The 19,592-nt window shown below is 47.6% G+C and overlaps 1 protein-coding gene across 1 annotated transcript; it reads left to right on the forward strand.

Moving 5' to 3' along the window:
- Positions 1-259: 259 nt before the first annotated feature.
- PGM1 (phosphoglucomutase 1) lies at positions 260-16,265 on the forward strand. Its single transcript, XM_009701370.1, has 11 exons — positions 260-570; positions 4,135-4,297; positions 4,586-4,732; positions 5,866-5,991; positions 7,008-7,198; positions 7,631-7,785; positions 8,389-8,504; positions 11,889-12,024; positions 13,493-13,676; positions 14,757-14,891; positions 15,851-16,265. The coding sequence occupies exons 1-11, from the start codon at positions 313-315 to the stop codon at positions 15,938-15,940; spliced, it is 1,701 nt and encodes a 566-aa protein (XP_009699672.1). The 5' UTR covers positions 260-312; the 3' UTR covers positions 15,941-16,265.
- Positions 16,266-19,592: the final 3,327 nt, after the last annotated feature.

Genomic DNA, 19,592 nt, shown 5'->3' on the forward strand with positions numbered 1-19,592 from the left:
ATGGCAAGGAGCTATGCCTGTGAAGAACGCAAGATGATAAAGGAGACATAAATCCTCTTTTCCCAGCCATTTCAGTGAGGGACAGCAGCGTGGAATTGTGTATTCTCCGTGACATTGATCCTTCACAACAAGTGCAAGAAAACGTCTACAGTTACAGAAACCACATTCAGCTGAACGTTCAAGGAGCTATTTTTGGGTACTCAACGACTTCACTGAGCTTCTGTGTAATAGGTGGGCCATTGCTGGTGTCAAGCTTGATTTTTGTATTTTGGCATAAGTTACTTTTTAAATGCATTTGTATGAAAAAAGAACATGGAAGACGCTCCTCTGCCTTTGTTGACCATGCCAACGGCTCCTTACAACGATCAGAAGCCAGGAACCAGTGGCTTACGGAAGAAGACCTTTTATTTTGAATCCAAGATGAACTATTTGCAGAACTTTATCCAGAGTATATTTTTTTCCATAGACCTAAGAGATCGACAAGGATCTTCTATGGTAGTTGGAGGTGATGGGAGATACCTTAATAAGTCTGCAGTGGAACTGATAGTCCAAATGGCTGCTGCCAATGGGGTTGGTAAATGTTAAATGACTAAATTCCTATAGTTATGTAGCTGGTCAGTGCAGAGAAACATAGTAAATTAGTCACTATGAGATTTAATTTCCCCAAAGACTTTATTCAACTGCTAATAGTTAACTTTTTAATGGAAAATTGGTTTGGTAGTACAGAAATTACTTTTTTTTCCCTTCTAAGTGATGCAGTTGGATAGAAGTATGTGGGAATACATGTGCCACAAAGAAAATAAATACTGCTTGGTTTTTGTGTGTTCTCATTTTGTGTTTTGACATGCCACAAGCTGTTGGCACCTGTGGATTTCATAGTCTCTCCATCAGATCATAAAACCCTGATATTGTTCAGAAGCAAAGCAACTGGTAGAGCCATGGCTCGCTGTTCACTGACAGCTTGGCAGAGGCTCTTGCAGAATTGGTCTGAGCTGATCAGCAAATGAAAAGGCAAAACATGGTTGTTTCTTTCTCAACAGGTATAAGTTGTGGCTATGTGATAAGTACTCCGGGAGCCTTTGAAAATTGAAATAAGATGAGAGTTAGCAAGTGAGTGGCAACTTTTACAGTGATCTCCGATTGTGCTGGTAATCTGTATTTTGGAAGCAGAACGGAAGGCTTGTCTGTTTGCGGTAGAGCACGGTTCATGCACTGCAAGAGTCTTGGGCACTGGGGTTTTGTCTTTGTTTCCTTCTGCTTTTTGAAAAGAAAAGAGACTGCTGTCTTTCCTGGATCTCTTAGTGAAAAGCAAACTTTATGCTAAGAGACCTGGCTCTCAGGAATTTGTTTGACAGAAAAACTTATCTGATCACAACAGGGTGGTTAGTAGTGAATGGGAGAATAGGAGGAGAGAATGAGAGAACTTTTTTTTTTTAAATCACCATGTTTTCCATCTTGGGGGCAAAAAAATCCTTTGGCACTGCAAATTAATGTATTCCTCTTGAATCAGTGTATGGCCTGAGCAGAAGAACTGGAAAATGTGCACAAAGAGCCAGGCCTGCTGCTCGGACTGCTTATAGAATAGAAAGGATGAGTCCAAGGATGTTTTCAAATGTAACAAACCACGAGGAAGGCATGCCTATCATGTTTTGAGTATGGGAAAATCTCTTTGTCGGTGTGTGGCAGAGACAGGTACTGTTATCTCCACAAACGTGGGACCGGCAGGATGTCCAAATTGTGCCAAGCACACTTGCTATGGCGGTAGCATCACGTTGCATGTTTCAAATGATGACTGTTTGGTTAAAGGAAGTGACCAAGGTAGTTTGTCCACTTAACCTGACTTGTATAAATACAAGTGTCTCTGTTCAGAGAAACTGTGGCACAATGTATAGGATTGGTGCATCTTGTGATGCATCTCTTTTACAGAAAGAGGACTGGAAGGGTGTGCTGATGACACGATGGAGCTGTAGACACCAGCTTCCTTGGCCTGGAAAACGTGGTTTTGGTGGGAAAGCGTCAGCCTGCATTACTGAGGGGCGGGGGGGGGGAGCTGCAGGAGGTCTCCTTTATTGCCCGTGTGCATCTTAGTGGGACTTTCGGTAAAACCAGGGTGGAAGTGTTGCCTGGATTGCTTCGAAGTGCTGTAACCATAAATCGCTGCACAAAGTGGGTCTGTTCATGAATAGGTCTGTTCTGAGCATTCTTTTAAAGGTATTTCTGCATCATTACATCCTTAGATTTTTCTTATAAGAAATTCCAGAGAATTAAAAAAGATTAAGTGTGAACTGCTCAGCACGCTGCCATGCTGAGCAACCTTTTCCAGTGGTTACCACAAAGGGTTTAGCACTGGGTGGGTGGGGGATGACAACTGAAAACCTCTGAAAGCCAAGGAGGACCCCAAATGAGAGAGCAGCTTGTATGAAGACAAGGTTTTTCTTTTTTTCCTTCCTCGCTGCAGGAGCAGCAATGCACATGGAAAAGCCGCAGTTCAGGTGTGCGGGGAGGACAAGTTGGGTAAGGACAGCAGATTGGAGGTGTTCTCCCAGCTCTCCTGCAGCTGCTACGTGGTTTGGGAGAGAAACTCTCTTGTTTTGCCAGTCCTCCGCAGCATCCCTTGAGCTGCACGTGAGGCATGGCAGAGCACCGATGGAGAGGGGTGTTGTGGCTGGACGTGACCCTCGAAGGGAAGCTGGGAAACAAAGGATGAAGTTTGAGAGAGGAGCTTCCTGCAGACTGCATTAATTCTCAGTGAAACTGAAGGAGCAAGACTTGGAGGCTGGAATAAAACACGAGACAAGGTGTGCTGGCTCGGACTGAGAATGGGTGTGAGGCATGGCAGAGCACCAATGGAGAGGGGTGTTGTGGCTGGACGTGACCCTCGAAGGGAAGCTGGGAAACAAAGGATGAAGTTTGAGAGAGGAGCTTCCTGCAGACTGCATTAATTCTCAGTGAAACTGAAGGAGCAAGACTTGGAGGCTGGAATAAAACACGAGACAAGGTGTGCTGGCTCGGACTGAGAATGGGGGAAAAAGCAAAACCCATGCAGGTTGGGCTACTTCCAATTAAATGTGTGGTGTAATAAGCTAGTGCGATCAGCCTGGTAGATGAGCACTGTGAGGGCTGTAATATTAGCCACTATGACCAGCTGAAAGTAGGGCATTCACTTTGGGTTTATAAACTGCTGTTTCACGTTTGTGGTTGTTGTTTGCTAGAGGTGCAGTTCTCGCTCACCGAGCCAGTCTGTGACAGCTCTATCATGTAATAACCGATCGGCAGCGAAGCTGGGGCTTAGCACCAGGCAGTGCCGCGGGAGAGGAATCGCAGTCATCCAGTGCCCTTGGCTTAGCACCAAACATGGGCCTTCCATCTGGGAATGCTGCCTTTTGTTTTCTGGTTTATCTTGTGTTTGAATGAAATTCCTCCTCTTTTCTCGGTCATATACAGCGTCTAATCTCCTCGGTTGATGGAGAGTAGTCTGGTATTTTTTTAAATCTCTGTCACCTCATTTGGGGGCTATGGTAAGGAGCATGTTCTTCCAGAAAAATATTCATCTTCTGTTTTATTACATGAACTCCAGCAACTGGATCCTGATTACCTTGTATTGCTTAGCACATTGGTCTGGATTTAATCTCAGTGATATTACTATATTTATGGGAAGGAGGTGTGTTACCAGCTGCGAGTAAGATTCTGCAGCTGGTCCCATGGGAGTAGTGATGATGTTTGATTTTTGGTTTGGCAGCTCTCAGTTCCATTGTGTCTATTGCAAGCAAAGTTCGAGACAGTAGCCAAAGGAGGTTTTTTTGGACTTTTTTTTTTTTTTTTTGGGCTGTTGATTAGATGCCTTTGGAAAGCTCAGTTCTTCAGTGTAAGCTGCCATTTCCAGTTAGGCTGCAGCATTCATAAAGGAAAATGCTAAAAAGGCACAACAGTGTGGGTTTGGATGCTGACCGTCACTGTACACAGCAGAGAGCTTCGGCAGCCTCCCAGGAGCAAGCTGTTTGCTTGCGGAGAAGAATCACCTCTGCCATCAGCACACCTCCTGGGAGCTCTGGTTTACCTGTTGCCTGCGTTTGGGGGTTTGGTGGTTTTAGGGTTTGGGACTCACAGTAGTTTGTTTTTCTCTTTAATGTTCAGATTGGCCGCTTGGTCATCGGGCAGAATGGCATTCTCTCCACCCCAGCGGTGTCCTGCATCATCAGGAAAATCAAAGCCATCGGTGGTATCATTCTGACAGCCAGCCACAACCCCGGTGGGCCCAATGGAGATTTTGGCATTAAATTCAATATTGCCAATGGAGGTAAGGTTGCTTGGTTCATTCGGTTTGATTTGCTTTGTTTCTGTATGGCCGGTTTTTGTGTTGACCCCGAGGAACCTAATTTAACTGTCTTAATATCACAGAGATTCAGTGCCCTGAGCAGTGGGTTTCCCTAAACAGAGCAAGTGATTGATCTGCTCTTCTCATGCCCTGATAGTCCTCTCCTAGGGAGGTATTCCCAGCCCCAGGTCTTTTGCTGTACTTCTGAAGTACACTCCTCTTGCAGTCTGATTCTTTAACATCTTCCCTCTTGCCGATTTTATCTTGCAGGTCCTGCTCCTGAAGGTATCACGGATAAAATTTTCCAAATCAGCAAGAAAATCGAAGAGTATGCAATCTGCCCGGATCTCCAGGTGGACCTGAGCACCATTGGGAAGCAGCAGTTTGACTTGGAGAACAAATTTAAACCATTTACAGGTAATCGACTGTTCTTCCTCTTGGAAAGTTTCCTTTCAGGTGGAGTTAGCGTGGACCTGCCATGAACGGGCAAGGACATTTGGTGTTTCTGAAGGACAGATATGGCTATTCTGACCTCTCCTCATCTGCTGGATAAGCCAAACAAGGACATCGCTCCTGGTCACCCTGACATCCTGGCATTTATTTATTTATTTTTTCTCTTTGGCCTGCATCTTACCTTGTGTAGATACTTTAATTATATCATTGTTTCTGTCCCACAAAAGGTTGTACTTCAGTAGGTAAATCTGATCCATCAAACTTCACTAAAATCAGAGACTGTTTTGTCTGTAAGGCTACCATTAATATGCACTTTAACTACAGAGTTGTCTGTTTAGCAAGTACACTTTCCTGATTAAAAATTATAGTGTTAGTGTTTAATCTTTGTAACTGATTTTTTTTTTCCCATGGTTTCACATATAAAAGCTGTCTCTGTGAGTGGGAAAGCCATTACATTTCTCACGTGACTTTTGTCAGTCAGCAGTGAAATGCGAAAATGCATTGAAAAAAGACTTGAAAAACACTTACTGCAAGTATTTTTTTACCATCTCCTGGTGACCTATGCTTGTAATTAAGAAAAAGAAAAAGATTATGAAAGTTGGTATTTCTCTCAGTCCCCATTTCTGTATAGTGAGATTTTTACATTAATGTTTTTTTGTGGCTCTGTCTTTATATTGCCTATTAATTGCGAAGGTGCTACTTTTGTGAACTATTAGGTGCACAGCTCCCATTGACTTTTGTGGAAATTGGAGAGATTCCCCCCCCCTCCCCCTTATTCATATTCTCCAGGTACGTGGAGTGGGACTTGAAAGAAGTCCAGGGAGCCATAGCTGGGAAGAGTGTTTGTCTTAATGATTTAGTTGGTCTGTTTGGTCTGTAACCCGATTAGCATTGACAGCAGCCTGTAATTAAATTCTTAATATAGGACCATTATTATTGTCTTCATGAAATGATTCTGTGGGATGTTTAAAGGCTTTATGCTGAGCCCTGGCCCTTTGCACTAAGGACTGTCAGCACAGCGCCATGTGTAGCAAAATTACTTTTCTACAAAGATTTCAGACTGTGAGAGTTGGTCTCCGTTTACTTTTTTTTTCCAGTGGAAATTGTGGACTCGGTAGAAGCTTATGCGAGTATGCTGAGGAACATCTTTGACTTCAGTGCATTAAAGGAACTGCTTTCAGGGAAAAACCACCTCAAGATTCGCATAGATGCTATGCATGGAGGTACGAGTGGACTTGGGTTTGGGGCATGGTAGGGGGCCGGGTGTCCCCGGGGCTTTGCCGCCTACCTCAGAGAGAGAGCTTTTTTTCTGCAGTTTGTATCCATCATTTGTAAATTTGTTTTATGTTTTGTAACATATCACATTTTTCTTTTTGCAGGCAAACTTTTTAGGGCTTTATGTTATTTTCTTCTGTCAAATGTTTGGACTCGGGAATTGACCTAGAGCAGAGATACCGGTGGGGTTTGGGGGGGATGCTGCATGGCTCACAGATGTCAGTCCTCACTTGAGAGACAGAGGAGGTTAGCGCTGATGCTGTAATCAGAGCTACCCTGGTAGGTTTTACATCAGTCAGTGTCCTGTGGAGGTCACAGCAGTTGTGCAAAGATCTGCCCCATAGATATTTGAGTACAAAAATGAGACCATTGGACTGTTTTATATAATTTAATATATAAGCCAAGCTTGTGAGACTCTTTCAGTAGATATTTTCAGGAGCACCCTAGGTTTCTTAGCATTTTGTTTCTCTTGTCTCCAGACCATTCCCATTCCTGTGCTCACTTATTTTTTATTGCCTACATTATTAGTGTTTGAGAGCAGTAAATCCTATGGTACTGCTGGGTATCTGTGAATCACGCAGGCATTTTGTTCTGATCTGTGGGGTTGTCGTACTAACACCTCGGTGCACAAGCCCTTCCCAGTGGGGTCCTGGCTCACACGCTGAGCCCCTGGCATAGGCTCATCCTCACTTCTAAACCCACGAGTGGTTTCACTTATTTAGTGGGATGGCCCCTCAGCTGAAAAGCTTGCTTTGGCAAGAGCTTGCGTGCCTGGATGGATCAGGCTTAAAGGCACCTATGTGCTGCTTGGGGCTTTTGATGCGAGCACTTGTGCTTCCATACAGTAAACCGTATAAACTGACCCAAACCGAGCAGACCAGAGGCCTGAGTGGTTACGTGGCTGGTGCAGAGCTGACTGAGGGCAGAGGCTGACTTGTTTCCTCTCCGTGTTTTGCCGTCATAGTTGTGGGCCCTTACGTAAAAAAGATCCTGTGTGAGGAGCTGGGAGCCCCGGCAAATTCAGCTGTGAACTGCACCCCGTTAGAGGACTTTGGTGGGCACCATCCCGACCCCAACTTAACCTATGCTGCTGACCTGGTGCAGACCATGAAGACGGGAGAGTATGACTTCGGAGCTGCCTTTGATGGAGACGGGGTAAATGGGCTCTTCTGTATTCATCTTTTTGCCCTCTAGTCAGCTGTGGGGGACTGCCTGCTCAACCACTTTTAAGCAGAGGAGGACGAAGGCAAAGAATTTTTTTTTTTTTCCTCTACTTCTGTAATTGTGAATGGAAGTCAACCACTTGCTGCACTTTGCCACCATGGCAATAGTTGGCTACTGTGTTAATAATGAAGTCCAAACTGTATTTAAGTAGCTTTAAAGACTGTGAAAAATCAGTAGGAATGTGAAATACTATACAGGTGTTGCTATTTAACTTTTTCAAAAGACTGTATTTCAGTGCAGTCAAAAAAATCTCTGTGAGTTATTGGGTTTATAGGCTGTGCCTGCCAAGCAGAACAACTTCTGCCGTTGCAGCCTTTTTACGCTGAGCAGGGATGAGAGCTGTTTCTCTCTTGTCTTCAACAGGATCGCAACATGATTCTTGGGAAACACGGCTTCTTTGTGAACCCCTCCGACTCTGTTGCCGTCATTGCTGCCAATATTTTCAGTATCCCTTATTTCCAGCAGACCGGAGTCCGTGGCTTTGCCCGGAGCATGCCCACCAGTGGGGCTCTCGATAGGTAGCATCTATCTCTGTGCGTGGTGGGAGAAGGGAGGGGAGCCCTGCCAAGGAGAGGGACTGTCCCTTTTTTGTGGTTTAACTCATGTCTATAGTGGGGAGTGAGCGCATGGCCTGGTGGAAGGGTGAAGCAGTGCCAGGGCTGCTGCGGGCGGGCTGCCAGAGGAGGCAGTGAGGTTTAATGAATTAAATCCTGTTTGGGGACATGGCAGAGCTGGACTCCGCTCTTGGCTCTTTCTCTTCTCTACAGATAAGCCCAAACGAATGATCCTCCCCATCCTTTTCTTTTAAATTTGATAGTGATACTTTCTTTGTTAAATGCCTTGAGATCTACAACTTAAAGTTGCTTTAGAAGAGCTATGTGTTTTATTTCTGTTCTTTAGTTGCGCATCCCACCCATTTCCCAAATGTTACACTGGGATAAAATAGAGGATTGCTGTACAAAGAATTGTTTGTTGTTAAAAAACCGAAACAGTGGCATGACCTGCCTTCAGTGTTACCCCAAAAGAGATGCTTGGTAGCAACTGAAGCTCCTGCTGTGGCATTTCACAGGGGAGTGATAAGAGTCCAGCTGTGATGTGACTTAGCCTTCTTACCTTTGCAGGGTTGCCCATGCTACAAAGATTGCTTTGTATGAAACTCCAACTGGCTGGAAGTTCTTTGGAAACTTGATGGATGCAAACAAACTGTCTCTGTGTGGAGAGGAAAGTTTTGGTACTGGTAAGTTGGCGTTCCTGATTTCACCAATGATGGCATTATTCCTCCTCTTAGTTCTTTATTGTGCTGGATAGCTTGGGATTTATCTTTCATGTGTAGTTGTTAATGCTTCTGAAATAACAAAACAGAAAAAAAGCTTGCAGGAATCGCTGGTGGAAACGAACTCAATGCGTAAAAGTTGTGTCAGGCAAGAGCTGGTTCTCCTTTCAGTTATTTAGGAAGGCATATGTAGATATGCAGGAAGTTTAAGGGCCTCTTTACTAGCCCGGTCATTGAGTCTATGGGGATTAAGTGCAATGTTAAATGTATTTTTCAGCTCTTGGTGGCCAGGAAAACCTTCTAAATGTTTTCATTTCTGGAAAGAAATATGGTTTGGAGCATGCAGTTTTATTAGGGAAGGTTTCAGGTCACTATTAAATCTCTGAGCTTAATAGGGCCCTCATTTTCCTGTTCTAAAAACAAGGTATGATTTATAAAGTTTAAATTAACACTTGCCTTTGAACAGTCTAAGCAAGTTATTAGGTTACTGAGAAACAAAGTGAACATCTTAAGGAATTTACTAGGGGTGTGCACGTGACACAAAACTATTATTTGTGCAGGGAAGTTAAAGCGAGCAGATTTTGCTCTGCATCAGAGCGGCGTGCTCAAAACACGCAGTGTTCCCGGGAGGCCTCGGCAGTCTCTGAGCTCTCCCGTGGCATCTACCACATGGTTTTAACGTCCTGACTGTGGAAATGGGACCTGCCCTGCATGCAGGAGGTCAGCATCTCATTCACGCACAAAGGCTGAGTTTTATCTGGTCTGAATTCTCTCCGAGATCTTGTTTTTCCTGTTCTCTAAAGACCTCTGAAGAGCCGGGGGCAGCTGGTAGGATATGCAAGGCACAGGGTCTTGAGGGAATTTAGGTTGGATGATTTCAGGCTCAAACTTTGTGTGTTTTCATTCCACCACCCCGTATTTCAGAAAAACATTTTAGCCTGTGCGTGGGTGTCTCGCGGAGCAGAGATCTCCAAGTGCCTGAAATTAAGCGCTTTGTGGAACTGGGGTGCACAACTTGACCTGAAAGGATTACCCCAGCTTTTCTGTAGCTGAGGAAATGGCATCACAGGCTCTGGTTGAAAGCAGTTTGCTGTGGGGTTGAAGCAGTCTTCGGTGGCGATATTTTCACAATCGAATGCTATTCTGGTATATGGGATTTGGCCTCAGGTTGGAAGAAAAGGGGAATTTCAGAAAATGTGTTATCTCTGTAAAGAAATCTTGAAGTAAATAATGAGTAAAGAAAGATTTTTGGAATTTTGCCCTGAGTGATTTCAGCATGCGTTTATGTTCTGGACTTTGGCTAATGAGAGGGCACAGGCATTTCAGTAAATAAATAAAAACAAAAAGCAGCAAATGATTCATGGAGCTGCTGATAGGGGATGGTCTCTAATGAGCAGCTCTCTAAAATCGTTTCCATCTTTTATTGTACGAGCAATGAGCTCATAGTTTCTCTCCATCCCCCAATAGGTAAGTGACTCTACATTACAAATAAAAGTGACTGATTCCATTTGCAGCAGGGACGGAGAGAGAGGTTTGAGATTTTGGCCACGCAGCATCACATCTGAGTGGCCGGGAACTGAAGCAGTTTTGGAGGGGACAGATGAAGAAAGGGCCCAGGAATGTTGGACTCCCCCGGCAATGCAAAGGGGGTTTGTCCATCTGGCAAATGAACTTTAAAGAATGAAAAGGGGCGAGGAAGGTTGTTTGATAGTAAGTTAATGAGGAGTTGTTTGGAGCTGGGCAGAATGTGAGTGCTGAAGGGGACAGAGGTGAAGGAGCAGCCAAATAGACCCAGTAAAAATTGAAACAAACTGTGACCCGGTGGGACTGGAGTCCAGGAGCAATTAGAGTAATGCGACATGACAGAATTCCTGCTTGCTTTCTTGGGTATTTTATTCCAGCAATAAGTTGATACATCACATGGGACTTCTGTTTATTTAGCATTCCTCTCCATCACCTCTGTACAGCTCTCTCCGCTGTAAAGGACCGTGAGGATAATTTATCACTCAGTCCACAATAGTGGGATTTGTGTAAAGCGCCACGTAACCCGTGCCCCAGCCGTTTTCCCCAGGTGATTGCCCACTCTGGCAATTCTTGAGAGGGTAAAATGGCAGCTCTGGAGTGCTCTCTGCATTAGCAGGGGTACCTTGGCTCCTTGGGATTTTATTAATACCTGTTTGGAGGTTTTCCAGAGCTTGAAAGATAAAACTCAGAAGTTGTGCATCTGGGGGGCACAGCGCCGAACTCACAAGCCAGAAGCATGGAGTCTGGGTTGGATGTATTCTGGGCTGCCATCTGATCCCGTGTTTAATTTGGGTGTTCAGGGTGCTGTCTAAGTTGCAACACCCTCTCGGGTTTCCCCAAGGGCCTCGGTGCTGCACAGTCCCTGCCCCGCCGCCGCCAGCCCCTGTCCAGTGCGCTCCCAGGGCAGGGCTGGGCTGACCTCGGACGGCTCCCTGCTCTCTGCGCAATCCTTGCTCTGGAGGAATCCTCTTCTAGCCAAAATGGGGGCTTTTACGGCCTTTCGGTGCCTGGCATGTGGGAGGGAGAGCGGGCACGGGGCTGTCTTCTGGTGTCCGCAGGTGAATGAAGTCTCTCCTCCAGCCCCTGTCCAGTGCGCTCCCAGGGCAGGGCTGGGCTGACCTCGGACGGCTCCCTGCTCTCTGCGCAATCCTTGCTCTGGAGGAATCCTCTTCTAGCCAAAATGGGGGCTTTTACGGCCTTTCGGTGCCTGGCATGTGGGAGGGAGAGCGGGCACGGGGCTGTCTTCTGGTGTCCGCAGGTGAATGAAGTCTCTCCTCGCACTGCTGTTTGCCAGCCCCACGGCTGGGGCTGTCCGACGGGCTGCTCTTCTCTCCGCTGTGCGGTAATTTCAGAGTCGTTAGGGTTTGGCCTCCTTAGCGAGGGCTGACATTTTTCTTGGTGCTTAGCCAGGCTATGTGCTGATCAGAGTATGCTGATTTGGCAGAGGGTGCGTGACAGCTGCCTGAAGAGGTTGATGTTAGTCCGTCCTGAGCTGTTCCTTTGCATTTGCTTTTTTTTTTTTTTTTTAAATGACCTTTTTACTGTGCATTCCTCATTACTTTCTTGGGAACAGAATTGAGGATCTGTGAACAATGAGTGTGTGTGTTAAAAGGGGCCGAATGTTTTATTTGGGCTCTAGCTAAAAGCAGATGATATCTTGAACCGTTTTAACAATACAGCAGGGATCGAGCTCATGAAATGCCTTCCATTTGTGAGTTTGTACGGCTGCCAGTTGGACGGAGGAGAGAAGACAAGGTAGGGCTGTAGCGCAGACTCTCGCGTGAAAGGAGGTGGGAAATGTGTTTCTGCTGTGGCTCTCTGCAGGCTCCGACCACATCCGTGAGAAGGACGGGCTGTGGGCTGTCCTGGCTTGGCTGTCCATCCTAGCCACCCGCAAGCAGAGCGTGGAGGACATCATGAAGGATCACTGGCAGAAATATGGCAGGAACTTCTTCACCAGGTGGGGAAAGCGCTCCTGACGCCTCACACTTACCTCTGTCCTGTGTTCGAGCCTCCAAGGTCAGGGCCCCGAGCACTGGTGGCACCAGCAGGGGCTACTGCAGTGCTGTTCCTGCCTTGTTATCCTTGCTGTTTCTGTCCTGGTGCAGTAATTTTAGACTCCCTGAGCAGTTTGCTGCAGTACACAACATATCTGGGTTAAATAAAACAGTGGGTATTCACCTTAACCTTTCATGATGTCCGGTTTAGGATTTGTTACTCGAAACATAAATCTAGTAAGTATCAAACTCTGCAAAGGCTGTATGTTTTATATATGCAAGGCATCCGTTTTTCTTTTAATGGAGATTTTTCTCTTGCAAGAGTCACTTTTGCCATTGGAACAGTATGTTTCTTGAGACCACAAATCACAAGTTAATTTGTACTATCTTCAGTGATGGCAATGTCTTATTGAATGGATGCCCAGCTCCTAGGCCGTTATTTACTTGGCTGAGTTTCTGTCCCATCCCAAAATACTCTAATTTAAAGTGCAGTAGACACAGCCGATGAAAAGGGAAGGAGTGAGAACCAACCTGTACATAAGCAGAGGTGGGAATGCCTGGAGTCTGGAGTGAAAACATCAGGCAGAAATCTTTCAGCTTGGAAGACCTACGTGAAAATTCTGTCTCAAATTGCTAAGTGAAAGAACTTGCCTTTTTCTTTGGTTTTTTCCTCTTTTTTTTTTTTCTTTTTCGTTTGTTTTCCCCAACACCACAAAGCCAGCATACATCTGAGGCATTTAAACTGTGGAAAAAATGCTGAAGTCTAGAATAAAAAGGCAGTCTTTTAGCACCAGAGGTATGTCTGCATAGCAAGCTAAGTGCAATGGTAGGCAGGTTGGCAAGCCTGTGCGTGCTTCATCTAGCCAGCCGGGCAAATAGAAGCGGTGCAAATCAAACTGGTAATCAGAGTACAAAGTCTCGGATCCCGGTGTGTGCTTCAGCCTCTTACTGCTGCCTCTCTTACCCGGGTTAGTGAGATCAAAGCTGGCACTGGTATGTTATCATGTGCTGCAATCACACCTGCATTTTGCTGCGGGGACGCGCACAAGGATGTTCAGACAAAATTGTTATCGTGAGGAACCTGTTGAGATCCTATCGGCAGGGTGAGAATAAATTCTTTGCAGTCAGCATTGTTGGAGTCTAGCCCTCTGTCTTCGATATGCCTAGCATAAGACAGCACAATTTGCGCTTTCATCTCTCCTGATGCCAAAGGCCTGTGATACGTTGCCGTGTATCCCACGGATTCGTATTGGATCGTAGCTATATTGCTGCACGCAGATCCTCCTCTCTTCTCTTCCTCTCCTCTCCTCCAGTAAGGGAGTAGAGAACACCTACGGGCAGACCGCAGTGTTTAAACAAGGGCATCACAAAACATTGCTACTCATTACAGCCTCCCCTTCCTAATCTTTGTTTTGTGGTGACTGGTTGTAGATACGACTATGAAGAGGTGGATGCAGATGCAGCTAATAAAATGATGAAGGATTTGGAGGCTGTGATGTTTGACCGCTCCTTTGTGGGGAAGCAGTTATCATGTGGTGACAAAGTCTACACGGTTGAGAAAGCTGATAATTTTGAGTACAGCGATCCCGTGGATGGAAGCGTCTCCAGAAACCAGGTGGGCATAGCCTCGCCTGGGCTGAACGTGACCTCAGAGGCGTGTTCCGCTGTGTATTTTGGGCTTAATCTTTATCCATTGCATTTGCACCTGCTTTAAATCAAATGGTGCATTTGTCCCTTGGAAAATTTTTTTCTGCCCTGTGTTTACTGGTGGGATCCTGCCCTGCGTGAGGGAAATTGCTGCCTTGGAGAGGGAAGGGTCTGGAGGCTGCTCCAGCCCCAGCAGGGCCCAGAGTGAGAGCAGAGCTTCCCTCCAGCCACCCCGAAGGGCAAGGAGTTGAGTGGAGGGGGATCCTTGGGGCGATGGGTCAGCAGCCAAGAAACGGGTTGTGCTGAATGAAGGGGTTGAAACCCCACTGGAGCACGAGGCACAAACCCTCCCGTTCAGGTGTCGCCTTCTCTCTAGCACTAAACCTCCCAGGCTGCTGCAGGCGAATCCTCCCTCGATGCATTTGCCGCTGAGCTGACGGACTCCTCGTGTGCTCGTCCCTGAGAGGGCAGGCAGCAGTGCAGAGCGGCTGTAACGGGGAATTGAGTTCTAGGCTCCAGAAATCACGGAGTTATTAAATTCGTGTGAGATGAGTAACCTGTCACCCAAGATTATTGAAATAAAAATGTCCTGTAGATGGGTTGGTTTGACAGCTTAATGGGGAAGCATAGTGAGTGGGAAGGAATAACAGAGAAATCCTGCAGGAATGATTGCCTTGCCTGTGGGATGACAGGAGCCTTTTCTGTACGACCCGTTTTCGTGGAAGAGCAGTGGGTTGGTAATGCCGTGTCTGACAGAACCAGTCCCTGGCTCTTGTTTCCAAGCAAGCACTGAGGCGAGGGACCTTACAGCAGCAACGCGCGTCGAGTTCAGGAGCTCTAGCAAGTTCTCCAGAGTAGGTGAGGAGGGACACCGGCTCCTCCGGGAGTGGGGAGAGGGTAACAGAGGAGCCTTCTGTGGCTCCCTGAAGAGGAGGAGCTCAGGGATCGTGCAGGTCAGGCATAGCCATGCTGGGTTTCATGGAAAATACCTTGGGTACCCAAGAGGCACGTAGCTGAGAGGCTCTTCTCCTCCCCTGCTCTCTTTCAGGGCTTGCGGCTCATCTTCTCCGACGGCTCCCGCGTCATCTTCAGACTGAGCGGCACTGGCAGTGCTGGAGCAACTGTGCGGCTGTACATCGACAGCTATGAGAAGGATGCTCAGAAGATACATCAAGACCCACAGGTAAGCACTGCATCTCCGTCATGGCACCGCTGGCTCCCAACCTTCCTAAAATGCTTAAATCTTTGCTTAGCACTGCTTTGCTTAGAGCTAGGTGGAGGTGCTTAGGTATTTTGGAAGCAAGGGCTTTGGTATCTTTAATTCCAGTATAAACAGATTTATCAAAAAAAAAAAAGCTCTGTGTGGAACAAATGTTGTTTATTCCGACTGCCTCACAGCTGCTCCTGCAATCGCACATTAGTTTTCCTGTTTGCTTGTGTTACATCTGGGGCTGGTTGCAGGTGTGGGAGGACGTTTCAGTCCTGAACTGACCTTCTAGTTGAAATGTTGCATCGCTAGGGATAAAATGAGCTCACTCCTATGCCGAATTTGGGAAATACTTGTTTATAACAAATAAATGGGGGTGAAAGGATGCAGTTGTATAAGATGACACTGACCTGTTCTGTACTAAGTTTAACACGTGTTCTTTACAGCATCATTTAAAACTGCTGTTGACCTCTCTTGTAGGCACGGGAGGAAAAGAATCCTCATTTTATATTCCGCAGCAAACAGTCTTTGAGCTCTCTTTGCATTACCTTACTGTGCCATTATTGACAAAAAAGACTTAAAAAAACCCAAGAGAGGCCTGAACTAAACTTAGGATTTAAGGGTCCGGTGCAGATGGTGCAACAGACTTTGGAGTACGGCACAGTGAGGGTGGCAGCAGCAACAGCGGAGCTGTGCTCAGGTTTTCTCTCCGAACCTGCACGCCATTGTAACACTGCATCCTTCGCTGCGCCGTCCCTCTCGCTGGTCCCACGGCTCATGTTGTGAACCTGAAACAGTTCGTTCGTCAGCAGTGCCGATCTTTGGGTGTCCCGGGCTGACACCAGGTGCCCGCCAGGGAAGGGTGGACGCGATGTGGGTAGGCTGCGCGTGCCATTCTGCTCCGCGGTTCCGAGCCATCTCTTTCCTTTCTGCAGGTCATGTTGGCACCTCTCATTTCTATTGCACTGAAACTTTCACAGCTCCACGAAAGAACCGGCCGCACCGGTCCGACTGTCATAACATAAAGGCTTGGTCAGACACCGTGCTGGAGTGCACGCTGAGTGAAGGAGGTCAGCCTGTCTCCCCTTTCGTTGTCAAATCTGTCACTAAAAGAAGAATATTAATTTTATCTCTGTATTTAGGAACGCTATTGAACTGCTAAGGATAGACAATAAAGCCCAGCCCCTGTCAACACTTTGAGTGCACATTGCGGTGCTGCTTTTCTGCGTCACACAGCACTGCTGGCAATCTGTGTATGGTGCTCATTAGCACAGCCTTTTGGTTTAGCTTATGTACTTGGGTAGGTTTTTTTTTTTTTTCTTAAACAAAAGGCTCTAGAAATAACAGAGAGACTAAATTCTTCAATAATACAGAGGCTTTTTTCATCTTGAAACTTTCCTGGAAAAGAAGCACAAATGCTTTATCCTTGTTAATGCATAGTCTTTTAAATGTGATGTCTCTGATTAAGCGATGGCTGTGTATTAAGGCTGAGTATTTTTCGCTTACGTGGATTTTTCCCTTTTAAAAACAAGTGATGTAAATTGATCTCCATTTGCCTTCTGTATAAGAAAAAACCCACAACAAACCCTCCACACAGACATGAGCAATAACAAGCATTGCAGGATATTAAAGTGATATGGGCTACAATTACTGTTCAGTGCTCTCTTATTTTCTTACATGGTGATAGGCTCCCTCCTGAAGAACAAAAGATTGTTCTGATGAGCTCTTGTTTGGTTGAACGTGGATGGTAAGATCCTTGGAATAATCAGATTGGCAGGCATTAATGTGCAATATCTTACCCAAGGACACGGAGAGGGTCACTTTGGAAGCAGTTGTAGCTGTTTGATGTTAACGCCCTGCAGCTGCACCTTCCTGCCCTTTCCCTGGCAGCCATCCCCTCGGAGCTGAGCCCTGTTCCTGCTCCCGGCTCCGACCTGCCGCCTTTGCCCTGGAAAGGACTGGCTGTGCTCATGCCGCTGACTTAGTGCCCTCGTCCATGGAGGTGACACCCTCCAGCAACCGAGGGGCACTCTGGAAAACAACCCCAGGTAAATCCACAAGACCCCCTTGCTTTACTCCCTCCATCTCCAGGCTGTTACGGCCTAGGCTGTGTTCATAAAAGTAGTTGCGTTTGTGGGAATGAGTTTAGGTGACTTCCCCCCCTTTTGGGTTGCTTGCCATTGTCACCCAGAGCCCTGCAACACCCGTGCCCACCCTCGCCCTCTGCCCTGGCCGGGCTCAGCAGCGCGGGGCCTTGCTGTGGAGCTCTGCCCGTGCAGCTGAAAGCTGAAATTCAGGCTGGGTCCCTGGGCAGGCCTGAGGGAACAGCTCTGTTTTCCAGGAATGTGAAACATCCCACCCTCACGCTGCCAGCACCTCTTCCAAGGTAGGTGCAGATGTGCTGACAAAAGGCTCTTTATCTCCTCTTCCTCATGGAGCGAGGTGTCTCTTCTGACGGGCAGACTTCTCTGCTCCATCTGCGCTAACAGTTTTGCTGGCAGAGCTGCTTTGGTGTGGGGCGTATTAAAACCCAACAAACCTCACGGCCTGTTGCTGCTCGTTCTCTGCCTGAGCCGTGGTGCTGGATGTCACCAGGGCGGGGGTGCAGAGCTCCTGTCCCCACTTGCTCTGGCAGCCCAGCTCCACTCGCCAGCCGTGCCCCCACTGGGATGCCCAGTGAAACGGTCGTGGGGGAAAGCCGCAGCTGTGCCGCCTCCGCCGCAGCCCTGTCCACCCTGTGCTCTGGATTTGGACCAGCCACGGCCTCCGTGTTGGATGGATTCAGGTCCAACGCAGAATACCGGGAGATGATCTGAATAAACCCTCTGTCATTTGTCCGAGGAAGCAGTGCTTGTGCTGAGGGTCTGCCCACAAACTATAGCAACAAGGAGTCCTGTTTACGGTGAAAAACAGCAGCAGTGCCCTCTGGGTTTCTCCTACTCCAAGCAAAAAGGAAAAACCAAACATCCCATGTGTGCGGAGATGGAGCAGAGTTTCCACCCTAGCGCGTGGGATGTGGTTCTTCACAAAACCCAGATGCCGAAGGTCGGTCTCCAAAGTCCGTGTGTTGAAAGTGCCGAGTGACCAACGGCTGTCACCGCGACGGCTGGGCGCAGGCGCAGAGCTCTGCCCGTGGGGCCAAGCGCCCGGGGAGTGCAAAAGCCTTACCCGGAGCGAGCTGTGCCGTGTCACTCAACAAAACACAACTAAAGGAACCCAAAAGGCCAGCAAACGCTGCAGCTTCTGCATCAAGGGGTGGTGGTGGGGGAACGTGAATTGCACGTCAAACCCGGCAAAGGGCGGTTAAATCCGGTCCAGCCCATATTTGTCCTTGTGTAAGCGAAAGGTGTATCGAAGTGAAATTGCACAATCCAGGCCCATCCGCGGTGTGAGTCGGGTGCTCTGTTTGTCTTTGATCTCTGTCAAAAAAGATGCATGGCTGGATCTGGAGGCTGGCAGGGAAGCCTTTCCCTCGTAAATCCTCGCTTCCAGCCGTTCTCTGGGTGGCAAACCAGCCGTGCTCTGGGTGGCAACAACCCCACGTCCCCCTCTTGCGCTCTCTCGTAGGGCACTTCAGCCCAGCTCCTGCCCCGGCGGCACCGGTCGCAGAGAAGCACCAGGGACGCGGGACCAAACCCCAAACCCTCTGGGTGGCAACAACCCCACGTCCCCCTCTTGCGCTCTCTCGTAGGGCACTTCAGCCCAGCTCCTGCCCCGGCGGCACCGGTCGCAGAGAAGCACCAGGGACGCGGGACCAAACCCCAAACCAAAAAAACAGATCTCCGCTCCATGCCCTCTCCCCGGCCCAGCTGACGTGGGTTAGCATGGGACTCCTCTGCCCCCTTTTCTATTCAACAAGTCGCTGTTGTGAAACCTCCTTACTGATTTTTTGCCAACGTTTTCACTGGCAAATACAGATTTCGGCCCTTTTAATAGAAGCCCTTGTTCCCTGAGAGTACTTAATGCGGGGCTAGGATGAAAATGCTCCGCAGCACGGAGCCAGCTCACTCTTCCCTTCTTCATCTGCAGAGGAGGTTTGTAATTGTTTTAGTGGAGAAAATGTTGGGAGTATTTGGGGCCGTAATGAAGGACTCCGTTTCTGTACTGTGCGTCAGGCATCGTTAGCACGGTCGCTCCTGTGACTTTTGCCAAACCAATCAGTCTGGAAGCACGGCCAGGAAAGGACAGACGCTTCCAAAGGAATCTGGGGAGTCTCCTTTCTTCTGAGCACTTGAAAGACCAAGCCTAAATCTACTTGACAGCTGCTTCTGTAGGGGCACATACGGTACAGAAACATTTGATCTCCCACTCAGCTAATGACAAACTTGAAAACAATGTAAATTGGTGATTATAAAATACTGCAAGAGACAAAAGAATTTACATTTGCACCACAGAGCTTCAGCCCGATTTGTTTATAAAAACCATCCAGAATCGCAAATAATACATTTTGTAAATTGTGTTAGGACCCTGAGAGCTGCTCCATAAAATGATCTAGATCAGGCTTAGGGTAAAGAGAATAATGAAGGCTAAAAGCCAAGGTGGGAAACGCTGCGGCCGGCGGGCAGGCTGTGCTGCGCTGCTGCCTGCAGCAGGACCCGGGGGCTGCACTCTGCAAACTGCTCCTCAGCCTGCGGGCGTGGGCCAGCGCGGGTGGGCGCAGCGGCATCGCCCGACTAC

Source organism: Cariama cristata, unplaced genomic scaffold (assembly GCF_000690535.1).
Source record: "Cariama cristata isolate BGI_N322 unplaced genomic scaffold, ASM69053v1 scaffold32415, whole genome shotgun sequence".
Classification (NCBI taxonomy): domain Eukaryota; kingdom Metazoa; phylum Chordata; class Aves; order Cariamiformes; family Cariamidae; genus Cariama; species Cariama cristata.

Excerpts from the sequence above, each read along its gene's own strand:
- PGM1 (XM_009701370.1), top strand. The coding sequence starts at position 313 with ATGGAAGACGCTCCTCTGCCTTTGTTGACCATGCCAACGGCTCCTTAC. Across the intron at positions 571-4,134 it reads AAATGGCTGCTGCCAATGGG|ATTGGCCGCTTGGTCATCGG; the intron begins GTTGGTAAATGT and ends TTTAATGTTCAG. Across the intron at positions 7,199-7,630 it reads CTGCCTTTGATGGAGACGGG|GATCGCAACATGATTCTTGG; the intron begins GTAAATGGGCTC and ends TGTCTTCAACAG.